The 19,913-nt window shown below is 42.1% G+C and overlaps 1 protein-coding gene across 8 annotated transcripts in view; it reads left to right on the top strand.

The window, feature by feature from the left end:
• Positions 1 to 19,913, top strand: part of CECR2 (CECR2 histone acetyl-lysine reader) — a 185,301-nt gene that overhangs the window by 137,470 nt on the left and 27,918 nt on the right. For 4 of the 8 annotated variants that reach the window (XM_070495004.1, XM_070495008.1, XM_070495005.1 and 1 more), the window contains 10 exons: positions 1,107 to 1,260; positions 10,085 to 10,214; positions 10,700 to 10,737; positions 10,825 to 10,916; positions 11,146 to 11,272; positions 12,019 to 12,407; positions 13,229 to 13,357; positions 13,535 to 14,381; positions 16,309 to 17,731; positions 19,326 to 19,437. In XM_070495004.1, coding sequence (XP_070351105.1) covers positions 1,107 to 1,260; positions 10,085 to 10,214; positions 10,700 to 10,737; positions 10,825 to 10,916; positions 11,146 to 11,272; positions 12,019 to 12,407; positions 13,229 to 13,357; positions 13,535 to 14,381; positions 16,309 to 17,731; positions 19,326 to 19,437 — 3,441 coding nt within the window. The remainder of the gene's footprint in view (positions 1 to 1,106; positions 1,261 to 10,084; positions 10,215 to 10,699; positions 10,738 to 10,824; positions 10,917 to 11,145; positions 11,273 to 12,018; positions 12,408 to 13,228; positions 13,358 to 13,534; positions 14,382 to 16,308; positions 17,732 to 19,325; positions 19,438 to 19,913) is intronic. The other 4 variants (XM_070495011.1, XM_070495010.1, XM_070495007.1 and 1 more) reach the window with 4 other exon arrangements.

Raw genomic sequence — 19,913 nt, 5'->3', positions numbered from 1 at the left:
CATGAAGACTACTTATGCAGTTTCCCTGATATAAAACTTTTGAAAATTTATCTGGCGTGGAAGATTCGTAGGTGGTCTTCCTATTGAAAAGATCTGTTAAGAAAAGCTTCACATTCCTGATTAAGTTTCACCTAAAATGGGATGGTTAATTTTACCTTTTCTGTGAGGTAATGTGAATTCTCCCTGTGCTGACACCTGATTCATTTTTCTGTATCTCTGCAGCTTACGCTCTCTACTGCAGGCAACAGTTACTACCTCATCAATAACAATTTCAAAAAATTGAAAATTGTAGCTTTCACATCAGCACAAAAGTCAAGGGAAGAAATTATGAATAATCTATCTCAGTCCTAGCTTCAGTGTTCTGGGCTACAGAATGGCTCAGAAATTAGTTATGTTGGAAAAATGTACAGAGTAAACTTTCATAAATTAATGGCAGTAGTGGTTCTGTTTTCCTGTCTTTACTTTTCCTTTCAGTAAATTTCTTAGTCACATTCCCAGTGACCACCTGATGATATAAATATGGTCACCTTCATTTCTTCTCTGTATTTTAAAGGAAAGTGGTGGCCCTTCCTACCAAACCCCCAGTTTTAGTTAAAAAAAAACAACTATGAAAGTTAAGGGTTTCAAAGTTATGTACATTATTGAAGGTGTGAATCTATCTTCTCTCTAGTGACTATCTGTGATCCTTCTAGTTTACTTAGATGAAGATACTTTTTAAGATTTCACTTTTACCAAATATTAAGTCTGTAAGAATTGTGTCTCTGAACTGCCTCAGTGTGTCTTCTCTGGTTCATCATATTCTTCATAAGATTATCTTCCAAAGACTACAAATTATGTAAATCATTGGGCCCAAAAGTTTTACCCTGTTTTAAATCTCCATTCTTTTAATGTTTCTATATATATAATGTTTATATATGTTTATATACATCCACACATTTTTTCTTTAGATGATAACATCAATTTGTAGTTATGATATAAATTCTGTAGCTATCTAGTATTATTTATTGAATAACTCGAGTTCAATAAAAATTTAATCTTAACTCAAGGCAAAGAACTAATGTTACCTTATTGTGTATTGACCCTGTACACTTCCTGGCTCCTCACAGGAGACCCCTGTGCTCACCAGAATAGAAAAACAGAAGCGCAGAGAGGAGGAAGAAGAACGGCAGATTCTTCTAGCAGTGCAGAAGAAGGAGCAGGAGCAGATGCTAAAGGAGGAGAGGAAACGAGAGTTGGAGGAAAAAGTCAAGGCAGTGGAAGGTATGTGGGTTTTCTGTGCAGTCTGGAGAGCTACATGTGGTGTGAGAATAGCCCTCCTGGAGCCAGAGCCACACCAAACTAGGTTCTAGCATTTGTCTAAGCTATTTCTCTCTAAATCTCTCGTCAGTTGTATTCTGTCTTATTTATGCATCTGGATCCAGTCTTCTTGCCGTTGCATTCCTGCTAAGGTACTTGTGCTTGTCATTCTTGGGATTCCTTTCAGGCTCTTGCTTGTTTGCTCTCATCTCTGCCATGTCCCTTGTGTGGAATAGCAAAAAAAAAAAAATTAAGGTATTGATGACAACTAATTTCACAGAAATAATTTTGAACACAAATGAAATGTGCTTAAGAAAAAGTCTTAGAGATTTTTTTCAAGTATGGCACTATACAAATCTAGGTATTACCCATTAGTATTATGAGGGCACATAGTTTTCTCGGGCTTAGGTCTGGGTCTTAGTCTTGGTGTACTATTTTTCTTTCATTTGTGGTTAAAGCAGAGGATACCAACCATCTCCAGGTGTGTTAGCAGCCATATTTACAAGCTGTACCCGATAAACCTTGTGAAAACCAATCATTTGGCTTGGTTGAATACAGACTAATATTTCTTTTCTTTTAAATAAATGTATTGAACTTTTTGAATTTTTGAATACAACAGCATAACATGGATTCAACTTTTTTAATGCAGTGTTTCAATGAAAAATTATAACAAATTTTGGCTATTTAAAGGATTCTGGCCTTTTATATGCATTTTTACTCCCATTCCTAAGTAGTGCCTTATGTTTCTTAATAGGCTAACCTGATTCCTACCTCAATCATTTCTTCCTTCTAAAACCCTTAGTGTTTTAATCGACATATTTATCCTGTGCCACATTATGTATTATATTCTACTTGTAAGATTTTGCATACGTTTTATTTCCACTGCTAGATAGAAATTCCTCTAGAAGGTAACTATGCCTTGCATTTCTTTATAATTCAGCAGCATTCTTCTTGGGTGCACTATTGTCATTTAACCTTAATCTATACAGACAGGTTCAAAACTTATTTTTGTGGTTTAGTTTCTATACCTGTAAAATCAGTCATGCTTATGTTATACATTTTTGTTTAAATCAGCAAGTATTTCTTGAACCACCTGTTCTGTGCTAAGCACTCTTCTAGGAATTTGGTAGTAAAACTCCTTTCCTGGAGCTTACATTCTAATGGTGGGAAGACAGAGAATAAACAAATATTGTAGAATCATAGATAGTGGTAAGAGATCTCAAGAAAAATAAAAGTGGTTTAGAAAGAAGGAGCATCGTGTTATAAATGGCATTTAAGTTAAGATTGTTAAGAAGCCCTTCTCGGGGGCCAGCCCGGGGTGCAGCGGTTAAGTTCGCATGTTCCGCTTCTCAGCAGCCTGGGGTTCGCCAGTTTGGATCCCGGGTGCGGACATGGCACCACTTGGCAAAAGCCATGCTGTAGTAGGCGTCCCACATATAAAGTAGAGGAAGATGTTCATGGATGTTAGCTCAGGGCCAGTCTTCCTCAGCAATAAAGAGAGAGATTGGCAGTAGTTAGCTCAGGGCTAATCCTCCTCAAAAAAGAAAAAAGAAAAGAAGGCCTTCGAGGGCATTATGTTAAGCGAAATAAGTCAGTCAGAGAAAGACGAACTCTATATGACTCCACTCATAGGTGGAAATTAGTATATTGAGAAGGAGATCTGATCGGTGGTTACCAGGGAAAAGGGGGGGTGGGGGGAGGGTACGGAGGGGGAAGTGGTGTACCCACAACATGACTAACAAAAATGTACAACTGAAATCTCACAAGGTTGTAATCTATCATAACATTAATAAAAAAAAAAGAAAAGAAAAGAAAAGAAGGCCTTCTCGGAAGAGGTGGCACTTAATAATTAAATGAGTGAGGGTGCCGTATGAATATCTGATGGAGAAGAGCCCTGCAGTCTGGGGTAACAGCAAGTGCAAAGGCACTGAGGTGGGACTGTGTGGCAGGAGGCCTGTGTGGCTGGGTCAGAGTGAGCAGAGCAAGGAGAACGTTGGCAGGAAATGGTTCATAGAGGTAACGAGTCAGGTCATGTAGGGCCATGCAGACCTTGTTAGAAGGAATAAATGAAAGAAGGACAGTCTCTAGCACACAGCAAGCTCACAGTGATAGTTATCATGGAGGAAATGTGGAGAGAATTTTTACAGGCTATAAAATAGTTACAACAAGAAACTTTTCCTGACTTCTTGGCAGCTAAGTAAAAAAAAAAAAAGGAAATAATAGATTATTTACTGATAGGAGAATTTTAAGGTTTGTAACAGTTAACTCAGAGAAACAAGTTTTTTGTGACATTAAATTGTAAGAGGATTTTATTGTGTGGGTCCTTTTTACCATAACAGTATTGATCTGTGTTGAGGGTGCATCAGAACATTTTTCATATTGATGTTTAAGATCTATCTATAGATGAAGCAAACGACTTAATGATTAGTTTTACTCGATTGTGTGCTTCTGTTCATACGCCTCGTCCCACCGGTACTAGCAGTCAGTCACTAGGATGAGGGTCCCCTGAAATTGCTGGTAAAACTAATGTAATGTGACACATGAGCACATATTTCCAAGGAGAGGCTTGTAGCTTTCATTTGTTTAAAGAAATTTGAAAGAAGGGAAGTGGATTAAGAAAAAGTAGAAACCAAAAGATAGAAACAACCCAAATGTCCATCACTGGATGAATGGATGCACAAAATGTGGTATAATTGGATTTCCACAGTGTAGTTGTTATCACCTTTGCCTCACAAAATGTGTCATGTACTTACAGTGGATTATTATATAGCCTTAAAAAGCAATGAATTGCTGATACGTGCTGCAGCAGGGAAGAACCTTGAAGACATGACACAAAGGGAAATAAGTAGGGGAGAGGGGATTGAATATTTACGATTTAGCAGATAGAGGTTCTGTTTGGGTTGATGAAAAAGTTATGGAAATGGATAATGGTAGTAGTTGTACAACATTGTGAATGTACTTAGTGCTACTGACTTTTACACTTAAAATGGTTTAAAAAGGTACATTTAATATATTTTTTACTAAAATTTTTAAAAAGGAAAAGCCCAAATAAATGTGCTACTATTTATTGGTGTTGTCTTTGTGTAAAAAGGTTGTTACAAGAGACTGGACAATGGCGTAAATCTCCATTCTAAGTCGAGCAAGTCAGTTTGGAAATGGACATTATTGAGACTTTCTCTCAGTAGGGTTAGTAGGTAACCTAAAAATTCTTCCTGCCATGGAAATTATATTTGTAATATATTATCTATATGTTATAATATTTTATCTAATATTGTATAAATACCCTTTAAAGAGCATATCTGAAATCTTAATCAAAGAAGAGTTATCAGGAGCTCTTTTTAGGGGACTAAAAGCAGCATCCAGAAAGTGAGCAAACTCTTAGGTTGAATTGTGACTGCCAGGAGTGGTCAGTCTAGGTCAGTCTAGGACCTCTACCTTGAGAATGATAACCATAAACAAATCCCTGCAAAAGATGAGTAGAAAACTAGACTTTCAGAGCACACAAGGAAGCACCACTGTGAGCAGTAGGTGATACATGCAACAGACAAAGAAGAAATATATTTAGCATTATCAGATATAAAAAGGAAGGAATTGTAAACATAGGGGAAAAAATAACCTTGATGAAAATACAGGCAAATTCAAAGGAAACAAATAGAACTGCTAAAAATGTAAAGTATGGTTATTGAAATAATAATTTAATAACTGGGTTAACAGGTTAAGTACACATGAGAAAAGAATCAGCGACCTGGAAGATATATCTGGGAAATTATTACAGAATGCAGCACTGAGATAAAGAAGATAGACATGACGAAGGAAGTTACCTTTGGTTAATCATTCAGTGTCTGGTTATGAAAACAAAAACTACATATGGGTCCTTGGTTAAACAGAAGTTAGAGAAGTAAAAAAAAGGTTAAAGGAGTTCTGAAGTAGCACCCCTAAAGCAAGGGAAACAAAGGGAAGAGGTTGGGGTTATCAGAACCTGGAAGTTGAGGGGCTGTGCAAAGTTGGACCTCTGACACCTGAAGATGGTGCCTCTCTAGGCAGGCAGCAACCTGCTTCTGGGACTACCAAAAGAACTGGGTTATCAGAACCAGCTGCCTCTCCACAGATGAAGGACCAATGCTGGGGTAGTGTTGAATGGCAACAGCAAGCAAACAAGAAGAAAGAAGTCCCTTCTCCCGTCATCTTGCCTCTCATTCTCCCTCTAGTACTCCCTTTTGACAGAATGTAAAGCCAGCAGAGAATGGAGAAATGATGGATTTGGAGCTCATAGAAATAGCTTAATAACTGACTCAGGTGGTGTATAGCATGAAAGATGCAGTATGTGTCTACTATAAGTTCTAGAATGAAACAACCAAGAGAATAGGCTAGAGAAAATATTCAGATGTAACGGTTGAGATTTTTTTTCATTTGATGAAAAACACAAATCCTGTGATTTAGAAAGCAAGAAGAGGACCAGCCCAGTGGCCGAGTGGTTAAGTTCACGCGCCTGCTTCGGTGGCCCAGGGTTTCACTGGTTCGGATCCTGGGCACAGACATGGCACCACTCGTCAGGCCATGCTGAGGCGCCGTCCCACATAGCATAACCAGAAGGACCTATAACTATGTTCTGGGGGGGCTTTGGGGAAAAGAAGGAAAAAAAGACAGTTGGCAACAGATGTTAGCTCAGGTGCCAATCTTTTTTAAAAAAAAAAAATGGAACTTTCTTAACTAGTATCTAAAAAAAATCTGAACTGAACATTCTGTTTAATGGGAAACATAATTATTTCCTTTTAAAGTCAGGAAGAAAACAAAGATTTTCTCTATCATTGATTCTATTCCATATTGTATTGTTTTGTAGGGATTTCTTCTCAACAAAGGAAAGAAATGTATGTATATATACATATGTATATATATTGTTTAGGAAATGTATGATTTCAAACTCCCAGGAAATAGTCAAGAAACTATTATAAGAATACAGCCAGGTAGCTAGATTCATTATTATTATTATACAACTATCAATATGAATAATTTTTTTTTTTTTAAAGATTGGCACCTAGGCTAACAACTGTTGCCATTCTTTTGTTTGTTTGTTTGTTTTTCTGCTTTATCTCCCCAAACCGCCCCCCCCCCCCCCGTACATAGTTGTATATCTTAGTTGCATGTCCTTCTAGTTGTGGGATGTGGGACGCCGCCTCAACATGGCCTGACGAGCAGTGCCGTGTCTGCGCCCAGGATCCGAACCCTGAGCGGCCGCAGCGGAGCGCGCGAACTTAACCACTCGGCCACAGAGCCGGCCCCACAATATGAATAATTTTTTAAAGATAGCATGACCCAATAGCAATGAGCATGCCTAACACTCAGATGGTGGTCTCTAAATATAATTTCCCTCCAGAAGGAATGAAGACTCGGAAAATGACTGATTTCAGTACTAGGGCAGTAAAAATGTAAGATGAGCCTAGACTCTTTTATAATAGAAAGCAAAGAAGCATCAAAGACTCCTGGAACTCTGTCAAAAAGTACAGGAGCCAACCTGAAGGGGCTCTCGCTGGCCAAAATGGGACATTCCAAGCACTGAAGAAATAAAACAAAAAACTTAATAGATTACAAAACATCCAATGAGTTATAAATTCATGAGTTCATAATGATATTTTTTTAAAAATCAGTGATCACTGTAGGAGTTTAATGGGACAGCTTGTTATTCTGAAAACTGGTAAAATAGAGGAAAGAATCAAGTGTTTTTGTTTCCTTCTCTTTACAGACTGTATTTCAGAATATGCAAATAACTTATGAGGAAAAGAATTTGGTCAATAAATGTAGCAGGAATAATAGAATTTGAATAACAAATAATGGAAGACTGGATGTAGGCAAAGCTGCTCTCAGCTAAGGTTTCAGGAGACTGTTGAGACCTAATGCCCTAAAGTAGAGATCCACCAACTTTCTGTAAAGGGCCAGAAGGTAAATAATTGAGGCTTGGAGGCCATATGGGGCTCTGTTCCCATAAAACCTTGCTTAGGTATTTATTATTACACAAGCAGTCAGCTAGTCGCCCTACATGCATAGTTTGCTCTTTGCAAACCCTGGACCCAAAGCATCCACTGCACGTAATGAATTAACTTCTCTTCTGTGTGTCTTTAGAGGTACTGAATACATACCTTGGAACTATTGAGAAAACAGTCACAAAAATAATTTTCCCTGCGCCTTAATTCTGTCTTGGAACTCTGGTTAAACTTTGGGTGAAAGACCGATGAGGAACTTTATAATGGAAGGGTCAGGTTAACACTGATGAAATTTAACATAATGAAGAGAGAAAACCAGATCTATTTCTCCTGATATGAGTGATAGGGAAATACACAGCATCACTTATGACATAGTATTGCCCCCAAGTCAAACCTGTTCGTCTGTTCAAAGCCTCTAGATGTAACTGCCAGTTTACAGGAGGTCCAAGGAGTTGGGGGGCACATTAACACCACAGTGAAGATGCCGTCAGCCAAATTCAGAATGTGGGAAGTTCTACAAAGACAAAATTACCAAGTTTCTCCACCAAATAAATTGGAGAGGATACTGTTAGAAATTCAACTAGATTTAAGAGACATATCAACCACATGCAATGTGTGGACCTTTTTTGAGTTGATTTGAACAAACCAACTTTAAAGAAAAGTATTGAACAAGTGGGAAAGTTTGACCCTGGCTCAGTATTTGCTGTTAAATAAATCGTTTTGTGTTCCTAAGATTCATACAGAAGAGCAAAGGACCAAGGATAGCCAAGATAATTTCCAAAAATGGTATGGTAGGGACATTCATTCTATCAGATGGCAAAATAAAAGCTACAGTGAATGAGAGAGAATGGTGTTGGCACGGAGATAGGTGATGAGACCATGAAATGGAATACCCAGAAACAGACCTTGGTAGGCATGTGGGTTCTTTAGTAAGTGATACAGTACCTTCGCCTACTGATGGGGAAAACAATTACATCTCTGCTTTTCATATAAGGATAAGTTCTGGATAGACCAAAGGCCAAAACCCTTTTGGAGAAAATATAGGTGAATATCTTCAAGATATAAAGAATTTATTAAGTATGAAAAATTCAAACTATAAGGGGAGAGAGATTGATATATTTGATTAGATTAATTGCTGAAAAGTTAAATATGGCGAAAACACTATAAACAAAGTGAAAAGACAAACTACAGACTAGAAGGTGATTTTAACACATAGTCAACAAAGACTTGTGATCCAGATTATTTAAAGCAATTCTTCAAATCAGCAAGAAATTCAGCAACCCAGAGGGGGAAAAACGCAAGGACCGTAAAAAGGAAGTTCACGGGAGAGGATGTTCAATGGCCAGTAAGCATAGAAGATATGTTCGTTCTCACTTTAATTAGAAAAACGAGAATGAGAACATCAGAATTCCCTGTGATAGTCATCAGTTTGGCAAAATGCTAAAATTTTATCAAGTGAGTGTGAGGTAGTTCAAATCACTATTGAAAGGATAGATGGAACCCTTTGGAAAGCATTGACAGTGCCTGATAAAGTTATGGGAGATATATATGCCTATGTCTGGCAATTCCACTGCTGCGTTTGTATCACAGAGAGCTCTCACACATGCATAAGAAGACATGTCAAAATAATGGTCATTATAATACTGTTTACAAAATGTGGAAAATTGCAGTCAACTAGAAAATGGATTATTAAGCTGTGAAGTACTGTATTCAAGTTAATAAGGTAAAAATGTTAGCTTTGACGGTTTGGTAGGTACGTGGGTATTCATTAATTTAGTTACACTTTTCTTTAAGCTTAAAATTGTTCTCTTAAAATAGTTTTAAATGTTTTCAATGGTAAAGTGCCTTTGTAATTAAAGCAGATGTCGGTCACTCTATGTTTACAAGTGGAGATAATGTAGGAGCAAAAGCACAGGTCAGTGGAAGTCGGCAGGGGTGCGCTATTGGCAGGGTCACGCCACACTCACAGCAGTGGACTGACGTGGAGTAGATCCTTTGGAGAAGAAAACAGAGGATCTTTCCTGGCTTCTCCTTTCCATTTTTGTTTCTTGCTGTCTGACAGTGTTCTTCGTCTCCCTGCCTCTTTTATTTTCTGACCTTCCTGTTCCCTGCTGGCAATGAGTGCCCCATGGAGCTGGTAGTGGAATGCCAAGTATGTTTCTCAGGGCCATGGCTATGAGCCAGAGAAAAGTCATCCGTGTCTGTCAACTCCTTGCCAGTTCAGCTGGCATCTTTCCTTTGTTCCCAGCCAAACTTAGTTCTACCATGGCTTGGTAGGGGCCATTGACCATGGCGGGGGTGGGTTGCAGAGCAAAGACAATTGGTGTGTGTGAATGCCTTTGTAAATGTGAAACCTTGAGAGCTTGGATGTGCATATAAAATCCTGTATGTATGTTTGGATTGAGAGTCTGATCCTAAAAAACGGATGTTGCTTTTTTTGAGAGAAAGCTAGGAAAGCCTTAGGTAGTCAAAGAAGGATAATCCTCGTTCAATCTTCTATTTTTCCTTTTTCTTCTAATTCTGTTTTTCTTCTACCTTTCTCTTTCCCCACTCCCCATCCCACTGCCCACCCATATCTCCCTCATCCCCCGACTTAAACTCAATATGATGACTAAGGAAATGGGTCCCATTCGTTTATATTTTTCTTAAAAGCATTCCACTATGGAATCATCCTAATTACCAAAAAGAGGATGGAAAGAAAGCAAAAATAGTTTCCTAATACTACTTTGGTGATCTTTGTTTCTTCCTCCTCTCTAATGGCCTAGAAAGCAGTTGACTCATGGTGCTGCGATGCTTTGTGTTCACTGTAGATCGAGCTAAGAGGAGAAAGCTCAGGGAAGAAAGGGCATGGTTGCTGGCACAAGGAAAGGAGCTCCCCCCAGAACTTTCTCATCTGGATCCTAGCTCCCCCATGAGGGAAGAAAAGAAGACTAAAGACCTGTGAGTGTTTAATGATACTGGCAGTAACAGCCGGTCACATTTGCCAGGCTCTTTCTCGTTTAATCCTCAAAACAGCCCTGTGTGGAGTTAGCGCTCAGTGTCCACACGCTCCTCAGTCTAATGAGTGCTTTTTTGGATTATTATTTGTTACATTAAAAAAATTAAGTAGAGTAAAGTAAACCTGGAAAGAATTGTGCTATTAAATAACTGATATTATAGAATCATAAATTAAGTTCCAGATCATCTAGGCGAACCTCATCATTTTATAGATGAGGAAAATGATATTCCCTTTTTTACTAAGGTTTGCTAACTCTTATCTTTATAATTATTTCCTGGAGTGTTATCAGTGTTCCAGACTTATCTTTAGAAAAATTTATTGGGACTATTCCAAATCTTGTTGCAATCAGCGTGTGTCTGTGATTGGATTAAGGAACTAAGAGAAGGTGATCAAAGTTACTATTGATTTCTTATTTTATGATTTACAGCTTTGAGTTGGATGATGATTTCACTGCCATGTATAAAGGTCAGTTTCCCATTCTCAACTATTGTATTTCTGGTAGAAGTATTCCCTAGTGTGCATGTGAACTAAGCTCTCTCCTGTGGCTCTCAGTTCTAGATGTGGTAAAGGCTCACAAGGATTCCTGGCCCTTTTTGGAGCCTGTGGATGAATCATATGCCCCAAACTACTACCAGATTATTAAGGTAGAGGCTGCCTTTGCAATTATACCTCCTATGGTATATTTGTCTTAATTTTGCATTGTTGTTGTTTGTTTTGTTTTGTTTAAGTTCATCTGTTGTTCCTTGAAAATCAGGGTCGTTGGGTATACACCAGGCTTTTCAGCATCTCGTAACAGCATGATTCCTTTGCCTCATGGGGACTATGAGATGTTTTTTTCTCAATCATGTTATAACTTAAGGTGTCCTATTTTAGGTCCCCATGGATATCTCAAGCATGGAAAAGAAACTGAATGGAGGTGTATACTGTACCAAGGAGGAATTTGTAAATGACATGAAAACTATGTTCAGGAATTGTCGGAAATACAATGGAGAAAGTAGTGGTGAGTGGGGAAGGAGTTTGCTCTGGGTACACATTTGCTGGACCATTGTAAGCAAGCATACAACGCCTTCTCTCTTAGAAATACACATTCTAGTGACTCACCCCTTTCTTTGCAACTATAAAGAGAATGTGTATTAAGCCATCAGATTGGCCATTCCAGCCACCTACAAAATGTGTGCCAGGCCCACTCTCCTGTGCCACATGACGAGAGCGTATCTGGTGGCTACCTTGGCTCAGCTTGTTTCTTATTATCTTAGAGACCAGTCTGGGTCTAGTTTGTGCTGTGCCTTCTTGACACAGACAGTTAACCACTGATGAGACTGAACCTAGATAGAGCTGATTCTAGATCGTGTTGACAAGTCTGCAGAGTAGATCTCTAATAACAAGGTGTATATGGCTCCGAGTATAGAAACGTGGGCTCATTTGTGCATTAGCTCAAACTGCCTCCGTTTAAACACTTGGGCAGATTCAGTGATCATATTTAATATTTCTGCAATTTAGCCTTACAGAATTAAATTTTCACAGGTTTGAGGTAATAGTCCTAGACTCCCAGCAATGCAGCCTGGAGCCTCTGAGGATTGAAACCGTGTCTTCAACTTGCACCTGTAGCTCTACAACGTAATATGCACTCGAGCTGAATTAAACTCAGCGTTTACCCGAGTAGCACCTATTCTTGTTTATTAGGAGAATAGTCCTTGTGGCCTGAAAAAGCTGTACCTGAAAGTCGATCCTTGTGTCTTCCTATAGAGTATACCAAGATGTCTGATAATCTGGAGAGGTGTTTCCATCGGGCTATGATGAAGCATTTTCCCGGTGAAGATGGAGACACAGATGAAGAGTTTTGGATCAGAGAGGATGAAAAGCGGGAGAAGAGACGGAATCGGGCGGGGCGAAGTGGCGGAAGCCATGTTTGGACCCGCTCCAGGGACCCCGAGGGGCCCAGCCGGAAACAGCAGCCCATTGAGAATGGAGGGCAGCCGTTGCCACCCGCGCGCCGAGCCTCCCCTTCTGCAGATGATCCGAACAGCAGTTCCTCCCAACTCCCTCGGGGCGGGGGCGCCTCACATGGCCGAGGCTTTTCTCGTCCCCTCTGTTACAGTGGGATGCCCAGCCAGACACCCCTTTTAAACCAGATGGTAAGGAACAGCTAAGCTGTTGGGGTTTCTCCTAGTTGGTGAATTCAAAGGGGAAGTAAGCCTTTTTGATTGGCTCCTCTTCCAAAACAATTTTTATTTGTAGAGATGATTTCTTCTCCCTTCATCTGTCCTTCCTTTATTCTTCCTTTATTTTAAATCCCCCTTTCTCTTGATCATTTGAACCACACGTTCTCAACATGGGCGGAAATTGGGATTAGAAAAAACTGCCTTTTTTCATGTGTATAAAACACAGAGCACATACAGTATGTAAAATATACAGCATATCGGTGGTATTAAATTTCATTGGGGCTGGCCCCGTTGTGTAGTGGTTAAGTTTACGTGCTCCAGTTCAGCAACCCCAGGGGTTTACAGGTTCAGATCCTGGACACACACCTAATACCGCTTGTCAAGCCATGCTGTGATGGCACCTCACATAAAGCAGAGGAAGAATAGCGGAGGTGTTAGCTCAGGGTCAATCTTCCTCTCCAAAAAAAAGAAAGAAAGAAAAATTTCATGGTGGGGGGCAATTAGGGGAAAAGTTGGCTAAAAAGTCTCCTGCAGGGAGGAGGCAATAATGAAAGAGATTAAGAAACACCAGTTTGTCTCTCCTGGAGAGGGAAATTGCTTTGGGCTCAGGAGCTGGTCCTGAGCTAGGTGAGCCGTGTGCTGGGCCATCTTCCTCTCCTGGCCCTCTCTCCTGCGTTGTTAGTGGTCTGTGTTATTTTAGCAGGACATTCATCTTCACGAAAGTCCTTATTTTCTACTGAATGTCTGTGCTTTCTCTTTTTTTTCTCCTCTTGCCTTTGCTCATTGCCCTCCAGAGGCCAGCAGTACCAGGAGCATTTGGCCCTCTTCGAGGATCAGACCCTGCCGCCTTATATGTCTCCCCTAGAGTCCCAGAGCCGCACCCTCGAGAGCCTGGACAGCAGCAGCCAGCTTTTGCCATGCAGGTAAGCAGCCTCCTCAGAAGGTGCAGGTGCAAAATGTCAGACATGCAGTCTCTTCCCAGGTTAAATTCAATTTATTATCTCTTCTTCTGTAGCATCTGTTTCTCTAGATTAAGCACGTTACAAAGTATGCCTTATTCTTTCGGTCTGGTGAACTCTGCTGTCTTCTCTTGTTGCCAGCCTCCTGTTGGAATTAACAACCATAGAGGACCCAGGCTAGGCACAGCCGAAGAGAATCAGGTGTGTGGAGGACTGACGCAGATTGCTAACATGGGATCACACCCTGGATCCTTGCAGCTTGGGCAGATGAGTGGCCCCAGTCAGGATGGAAATATGTATCCCCCAACTCAATTCCAGCCAGGATTTATTACTCCCAGGCACGGTGGGGCTCCAGCCCGACCCCTAGACTTTCCTGAAAGCTCAGAAATTCCTCCTGGCCACATGTACCGATCATACAAGTACCTGAATCGAGTGCAGTCTGCTGTCTGGAATGGGAACCACGGTGCTACAAACCCAGGACCCTTGGGGCCAGATGAGAAGCCCCCCATGGGGCCGGGACCCTCTCACCAGCCTCGTACTCTTGGTCACATGATGGATTCCCCAGTGATGAGACCACCTCTCCCTCCAAACCAGTGGACTGAACAGTCAAACTTTCTACCTCATGGAGTCCCTTCTTCAGGGTATATGCGACCACCCTGTAAATCTGGTGGACATCGGTTACAGCCACCTCCAGCCCTAGCGCCCAGTCCTCTCTTTGGAGCTCCCTCCCAGGCACTGCGGGGTGTGCAGCGAGGGGCCTCCATGATGGATAGCCCGGAGATGATCGCCATGCAGCAGCTGTCTTCCCGTGTCTGCCCGCCAGGTGTGCCTTACCACCCCCGACAGCCCGCTCCCCACCACGCGCCTAGCCCCTTCCCACCAGCTGCTCACTCAGCATCAGTAAGTGTGTCTGCCCCCAAGCCTGCCTTGGGGAACCCTGGGAGGATGCCGGATGACAGTGAGACACAAGAGCCTGAGAATGACCGAGGTAATTTATGCTGTCACTTTTGTCTGACTTCCTGCTGTGTAAGCTGTTGAAGTCATGAGTAATCTCTTTACACAGAATATCAAACCAATTGTAAACTGGTTTCCAGCTTCTCTTTCTTGAATTACTGAGGGTCAGGCCAATCATAGTATTGTTTTTGGTCCAAAGATCCAGAAGGATTTCTGGTGATGGTGATCACTACACAGGTGTGGTACTCACTGTGCCAGGCACTCTTTTTGAGACTTGTGTGTGTAGTAACTCAATAATTCTCAGAACAAACCTTTGAGATAGCTACTGTTATCATCCTTGTTTTTACATGGAAAATCCAAGGCACAAAGACACTAGATTATCTGCCCTTACCTCACTAGTAAGTGGTGGACCTGAGATTTGAACCCACAGACTCGGTCAGCATCCATGCTCTTACCCCCTGCATCATCAAACTGCCTTTCAGAATCCCTGTCTTGAAAGTTTCATTATGAAATAAGTTTTCAGTATTTTACTTAAAGTCTACTCTCATCCTTCTGTTCATTTTGAGTACATGTCTGTATCTACTAAGAGTGAAGAATAGTGAGATCTAGCAAATCTTGAAAGAATTTCTTAGAAGTGCCATTTAAGAGAGTAAACCTGAAACTGGAGGAGAAAGATGAACACTTTGTGTGATTGATGTTTATTTCTAGGATAGATGTCTAGCATGTATTGCATGTAATTTTCTTCAGTTCGTGACTGGTAAGGAAGGCACCTAGACTTTTATAAAATATGAAGATTCCACATAAAATTGATAATAGGCCTAAACTCAAACTTAACTTCTTAGTGTTTCTTTCAAGGAAAGGCCTACTTTCTGAACACCAGCTCTAGCAGGATTTTTTAATACTGATTTCAGATGATGTCTGGAATTCAAAGCTTTAAAACAAGAGTCCCTCTGGTGAGACCTTGGAGAAGTCTGTTTGTTAGCCACCATGTTTTGTGCTGACTGAATAATGAAAAGTGCAGATTTTAATTTTCATTGTATACTTGTACCTTTGATCTTTAAAGCAGCGTTAGTTCATCAGTAGCCTGAGATCCTAGTAGATCTTTAAAAGTTGCTGTTAATCCTTAATCTTGTCCTTAAGATCTGTTACCAGAATTGTATTTGGACCACACCTGGGCAACAATTCTGTCCTACTTGAAAGATTATAATAATAAGACCATATTTATGGGTGGTACATTAGCAAGACAATTCTGAGTTTGTAATTAAGCATCTGAGTCTAGTATATTAATTTGTTTGGGTTTATTAAATTTCTGTAACATGTTAAAGATGCCTTTTGAGTTTTATGCTGTAGGCATCTTGTTTTCAAAACATCCAGACAAGATGAATATTTTCGTTCATTCAGTAAATATTGACTGAGTCCCCGTTTTGTGCAAGTACTGAGAATATGGTGGGGAACACAACAGAGCCCCTACTCCTGTGGAGCTTATGTTCTGATGGAGCAGAAGTCGGGGATCCAGCCTTCCTGATACCCAGCACGTCCTGGTCCTTTTCATCGTGTGAGTTTTAGAGCTTCCCAGCCTGGCTTGCAATTCTAGTGACACCTGTGCCGTCCTGCTCTACTTACATGCATCTGCTGGAAGTCCATGGAGTCATCTCACACCTTCTTACTAATCTGGCTGTGACAGCACAGGAAGAGGGAGGCCAGGACATCTCCATTCTTTGGCAGACCCTCCAAGTAGCCGTAGAGGTGCTGGGTCTTACCTCCTGGTCTGTGAAAGGGAGTGTGCAAGGGCCTCAACATTAGGACCCTTTCAGGGACTCTCAAAAGAAGCTTGAATGGCCACACATCCACCTCAACTCTGAGTCCCCTTATCTGACTGCTTATGTTCTTTTCATTAACATGTCCCTCAGTAGTGTCATTTCAGCTACTGAATTAGTATTTTTTCTCCATTTTTCTTGCAGCAGATCCCTTGCCTGGGCTTGAGGAGAAACCACCAAGTGTCGGTGCATCAGAGGGGGTGTACCTCAAACAACTACCTCACCCCACGCCTCCTCTGCAGACCGACTGTGCCAGGCAGAGCTCTCCACAAGAAAGGGAAACAGAAGGCCCGAGGCTCAAAAGCGACTCCTTGGAATCTGGAGACAACTGTAAAGCAACAAAGGGCAAGAGTCCCTGGACCACAGAGAGCAGCTATGCCAGCACACCAGCCCAAGGGTGTATGAGAGACCTCGCCGGGCTGGCGGAGAGAGGGGCTCTACCCGAAAACGGAGTGATCGTTGAAGCATCCCCGTGTGGGTCAGAGGGGAAGGGCTTCAGTGGTAGTGGTTCAGAAAAGCCACTGTGCCCCAGAGGCAAAACACTGCAGGACACCATGCCATGTACAGGACAGACGCCAGCTACGCTTCCTAACACAGACCCTAATTTGATGGGAGGCACCATAAGCCAGTTTTCTCCCTTGTACATGCCTGGCCTGGAATACCCAAGTTCAGCTACACATTACCACATCACTCCAGGCCTGCAGGCTTTGGGCCCTGTGATGGGAGGTAAACCCTCAGTCTCACACCCTCAGCAGTTTCCCCCCAGGGGCTTTCAGTCTAACAACCCGCATTCGGGGATCTTTCCCCGGTATCGCCCCCACCAAGGGATGAGGTATTCCTACCAGCCACCACCTCAGGCTTCCTACCATCACTATCAGCGAACTCCTTATTATACATGTCCACAGGGTTTTTCTGACTGGCAGAGACATCTCCATCCCCCGGGAAGCCCAAGTGGGCCCCTACCTAGTCATCCTCTGCCACCAAGACCCCTCTTCTCAGATAAGAGCGCCATGGCTGATCTCCAAGGCTGTGAGACACTGGGTGCTGCCTTAACCTCCCCACCCCGAATGGAGGCGGTGGCTGCCACGGTGGTCACCACTGAGGGGCAGAATCCTGGTCCAGAGGGAGAGAAGCTGGATGAGTCTATGGAGAGGCCAGAAAGTCCCAAAGAATTTTTAGACCTGGACAACCATAATGCAGCTACCAAGCGACAGAGTTCATTGTCAGCCAACGAATATCTTTATGGAAGTCCTCCTCCCCCTCTGAGTTCGGGGATGGGGTTTGGCTCATCTGCTTTCCCACCCCACGGCGTGATGCTACCGTCGGGGCCTCCTTACACCCCTCAGCGGCCGGCCAGCCACTTCCAGCCCAGGGCTTACTCTTCCCCTGTGGCTGCTCACCCTCCTCGCCACCCAGCGGCCGCCCAGCCCAATGGCCTCTCTCAGGAGGGCCCCATCTATCGCTGCCAAGAGGAGGGCCTGGGCCACTTTCAAGCAGTAATGATGGAACACGTTGCCGCTGGAAGTGGAATGAGGGGACCTTTCCAGGACATGTACAGACCGTCAGGGTAAGATTGCATTAGATTGAGTTTTTTTGAAAAAAGAATAGGTGTTGGTTTTAAAAAGAAAAATAGTCTTAGGAATAAAGATAAACTTTAGTGGTCTAGGTCTGGGATCACGCATGTCAATCATTGATGACTTACTGGAAATGTGTTAGCGTTCAGAGTCCAATTTTATCTTTGGTGTTTTCTTTCCCTCTTGAAAGTGAATTGACTTTTAAATGACTGTTTTGTTAGATTTTGATATTAGAAACTTGGCAGCTGGGTTGAGAGCTGTAGGCAGAGGGTTTAACATTGCTGCTGAGTTCAGACGCACTGACCAAGAGGTCTCTCTCAAACCCTGGGAGTATGGGAGGTCATGTGTGGTGTTCAGGGTTTACTCCTTACCCTCATTTCTTACCCTAATGTTGAATGAAAGAACTAGGTTTATCTAGAATTGGAACAAGTCATATAATATCCTCATAAGAATTCTCGGAAATGGTGATGTTTTTAAAGACCCACTGAGGTGATCTGTGATCCAGGAGGTTTCCAAATTAATAATATATAAGAGGGGGCTGGCCCCGTGGCCGAGTGGTTAAGTTCGCGCGCTCCGCTGCAGGCGGCCCAGTGTTTCGTCAGTTCGAATCCTGGGCACGGACATGGCACTGCTCGTCAGACCACGCTGAGGCAGCGTCCCACATGCCACAACTAGAGGAACCCACAACGAAGAATGCACAACTATGTACCGGGGGGCTTTGGGGAGAAAAAGGAAAAAATAAAAAATCTTTAAAAAAAAAAAAAATAATAATAATAATATATAAGAGATGTGTAGATAAAATTGTTCATATTAAAGTTATGAAGCCTAATCATAAAACCAATACCATCCAACTTAAAAACCAGTGTGTCCACCGAAGCAGCCCTTGCCTCCAAACCCTCTCCCCAACTTAACGTTTTGCCATATTTGTTTGGTACCTCCATAAATATCTATTGTCATTTCATTTCTTTTCTTTGCCCCTTTTCTAAACCATTGGGAGGTAAGTTGCAGACACCATGACCCTTTATCCCTCAGTGCTTCAACATGCATCTCCTAAGAATAAGGACATTCTCCTGGAGCACAGTCTCAGACTGTCCTCACACCCAAGGAAGATAACCTTATGTAATGTAGAGTCCTTACTTAATTTCTTCACTTGTCGCCACAATGTCTGTTATAGCTGTGTTTCTTTGTTTTGATTTTTTTCCCGTCCAGGATCCATTCAGGGTTCATGTATTTACATTTGGTTGCTATGTGTGTTTAGTCTCTTAATTTACAACATTCATCTTATTACTGTTTTTGTTTTTCAAAGACTCCAGGCCAGTTCTTATGTAGTGTCTCCCAGATTCTGGATTCTTCTCATTGTTTCCTCATGTCAGATTAAACAGTTCCCTCAGGCACATTACATATGTGGTGTCGTGACTTCTTGTGTCACACCTAGGGGCACATAATGTCACTTTTCCAGTACTGATTGCAAGTTTGATCACTTGGATAATTAAGGCAGTATTTGCCTGAGATAGGATTCAAGTATCTTTTTTTCTTTTCTAATTACTATATCTTCTTTCTTTCTCACTGTTCCTTTCTTATGTCTAGAATACAAATGCATCCGGTCCAGGCACAGGCCTCGTTTCCAAAGACCCCAGCACCGGCAGCATCGCAGGAAGAGCTGCCACCACATAAGCCCCCAACACTTCCCCTTGATCAAGTAAGAATCAGCAAATATCACAACTGTTCTGTCTCTTCCAAGTACGTGAGATCATTGCTGTTCTGAAAAAGTCTTCCGAGCTGTCCTGTTGATACAGGGGCTTTCCCTGGAAAGTGCTTCTGTCCTGCAGGCACCAGGTAGAAAGGGCCACTCAGCCGTGTGCTCCCTCTGAGCCGGCTGTGGAAAGGGCAGGAGAAGAAGGTCTGACAAAGGGCTGCTCCGCTCTTCCCTTGTGGTCCTTCTTCTTCTCATGGAATCAGCTGTTTAGGGGTTATTTAAACCTTATTTCTCCAGACTGGCTACTAGCATTCCTTTCGATAGGATACCTTGTCTCTTTTATCCTTACCACCTGTTTCTTGTGAGAGGGACAAGTCAGTGTGCCAGGCACGGTGCTGAGAGCTCCTACGTGCAGCATCCCACTCAGCCTCTTCATCGACCCTGAGAAGCAGTCATCATCCGCACCTCAGCAGTCTCGT

This window comes from Equus asinus, chromosome 22 (genome assembly GCF_041296235.1).
Source record: "Equus asinus isolate D_3611 breed Donkey chromosome 22, EquAss-T2T_v2, whole genome shotgun sequence".
In the NCBI taxonomy this organism is placed as follows: domain Eukaryota; kingdom Metazoa; phylum Chordata; class Mammalia; order Perissodactyla; family Equidae; genus Equus; species Equus asinus.
This window is presented reverse-complemented; position numbering and strand designations above follow the sequence as displayed.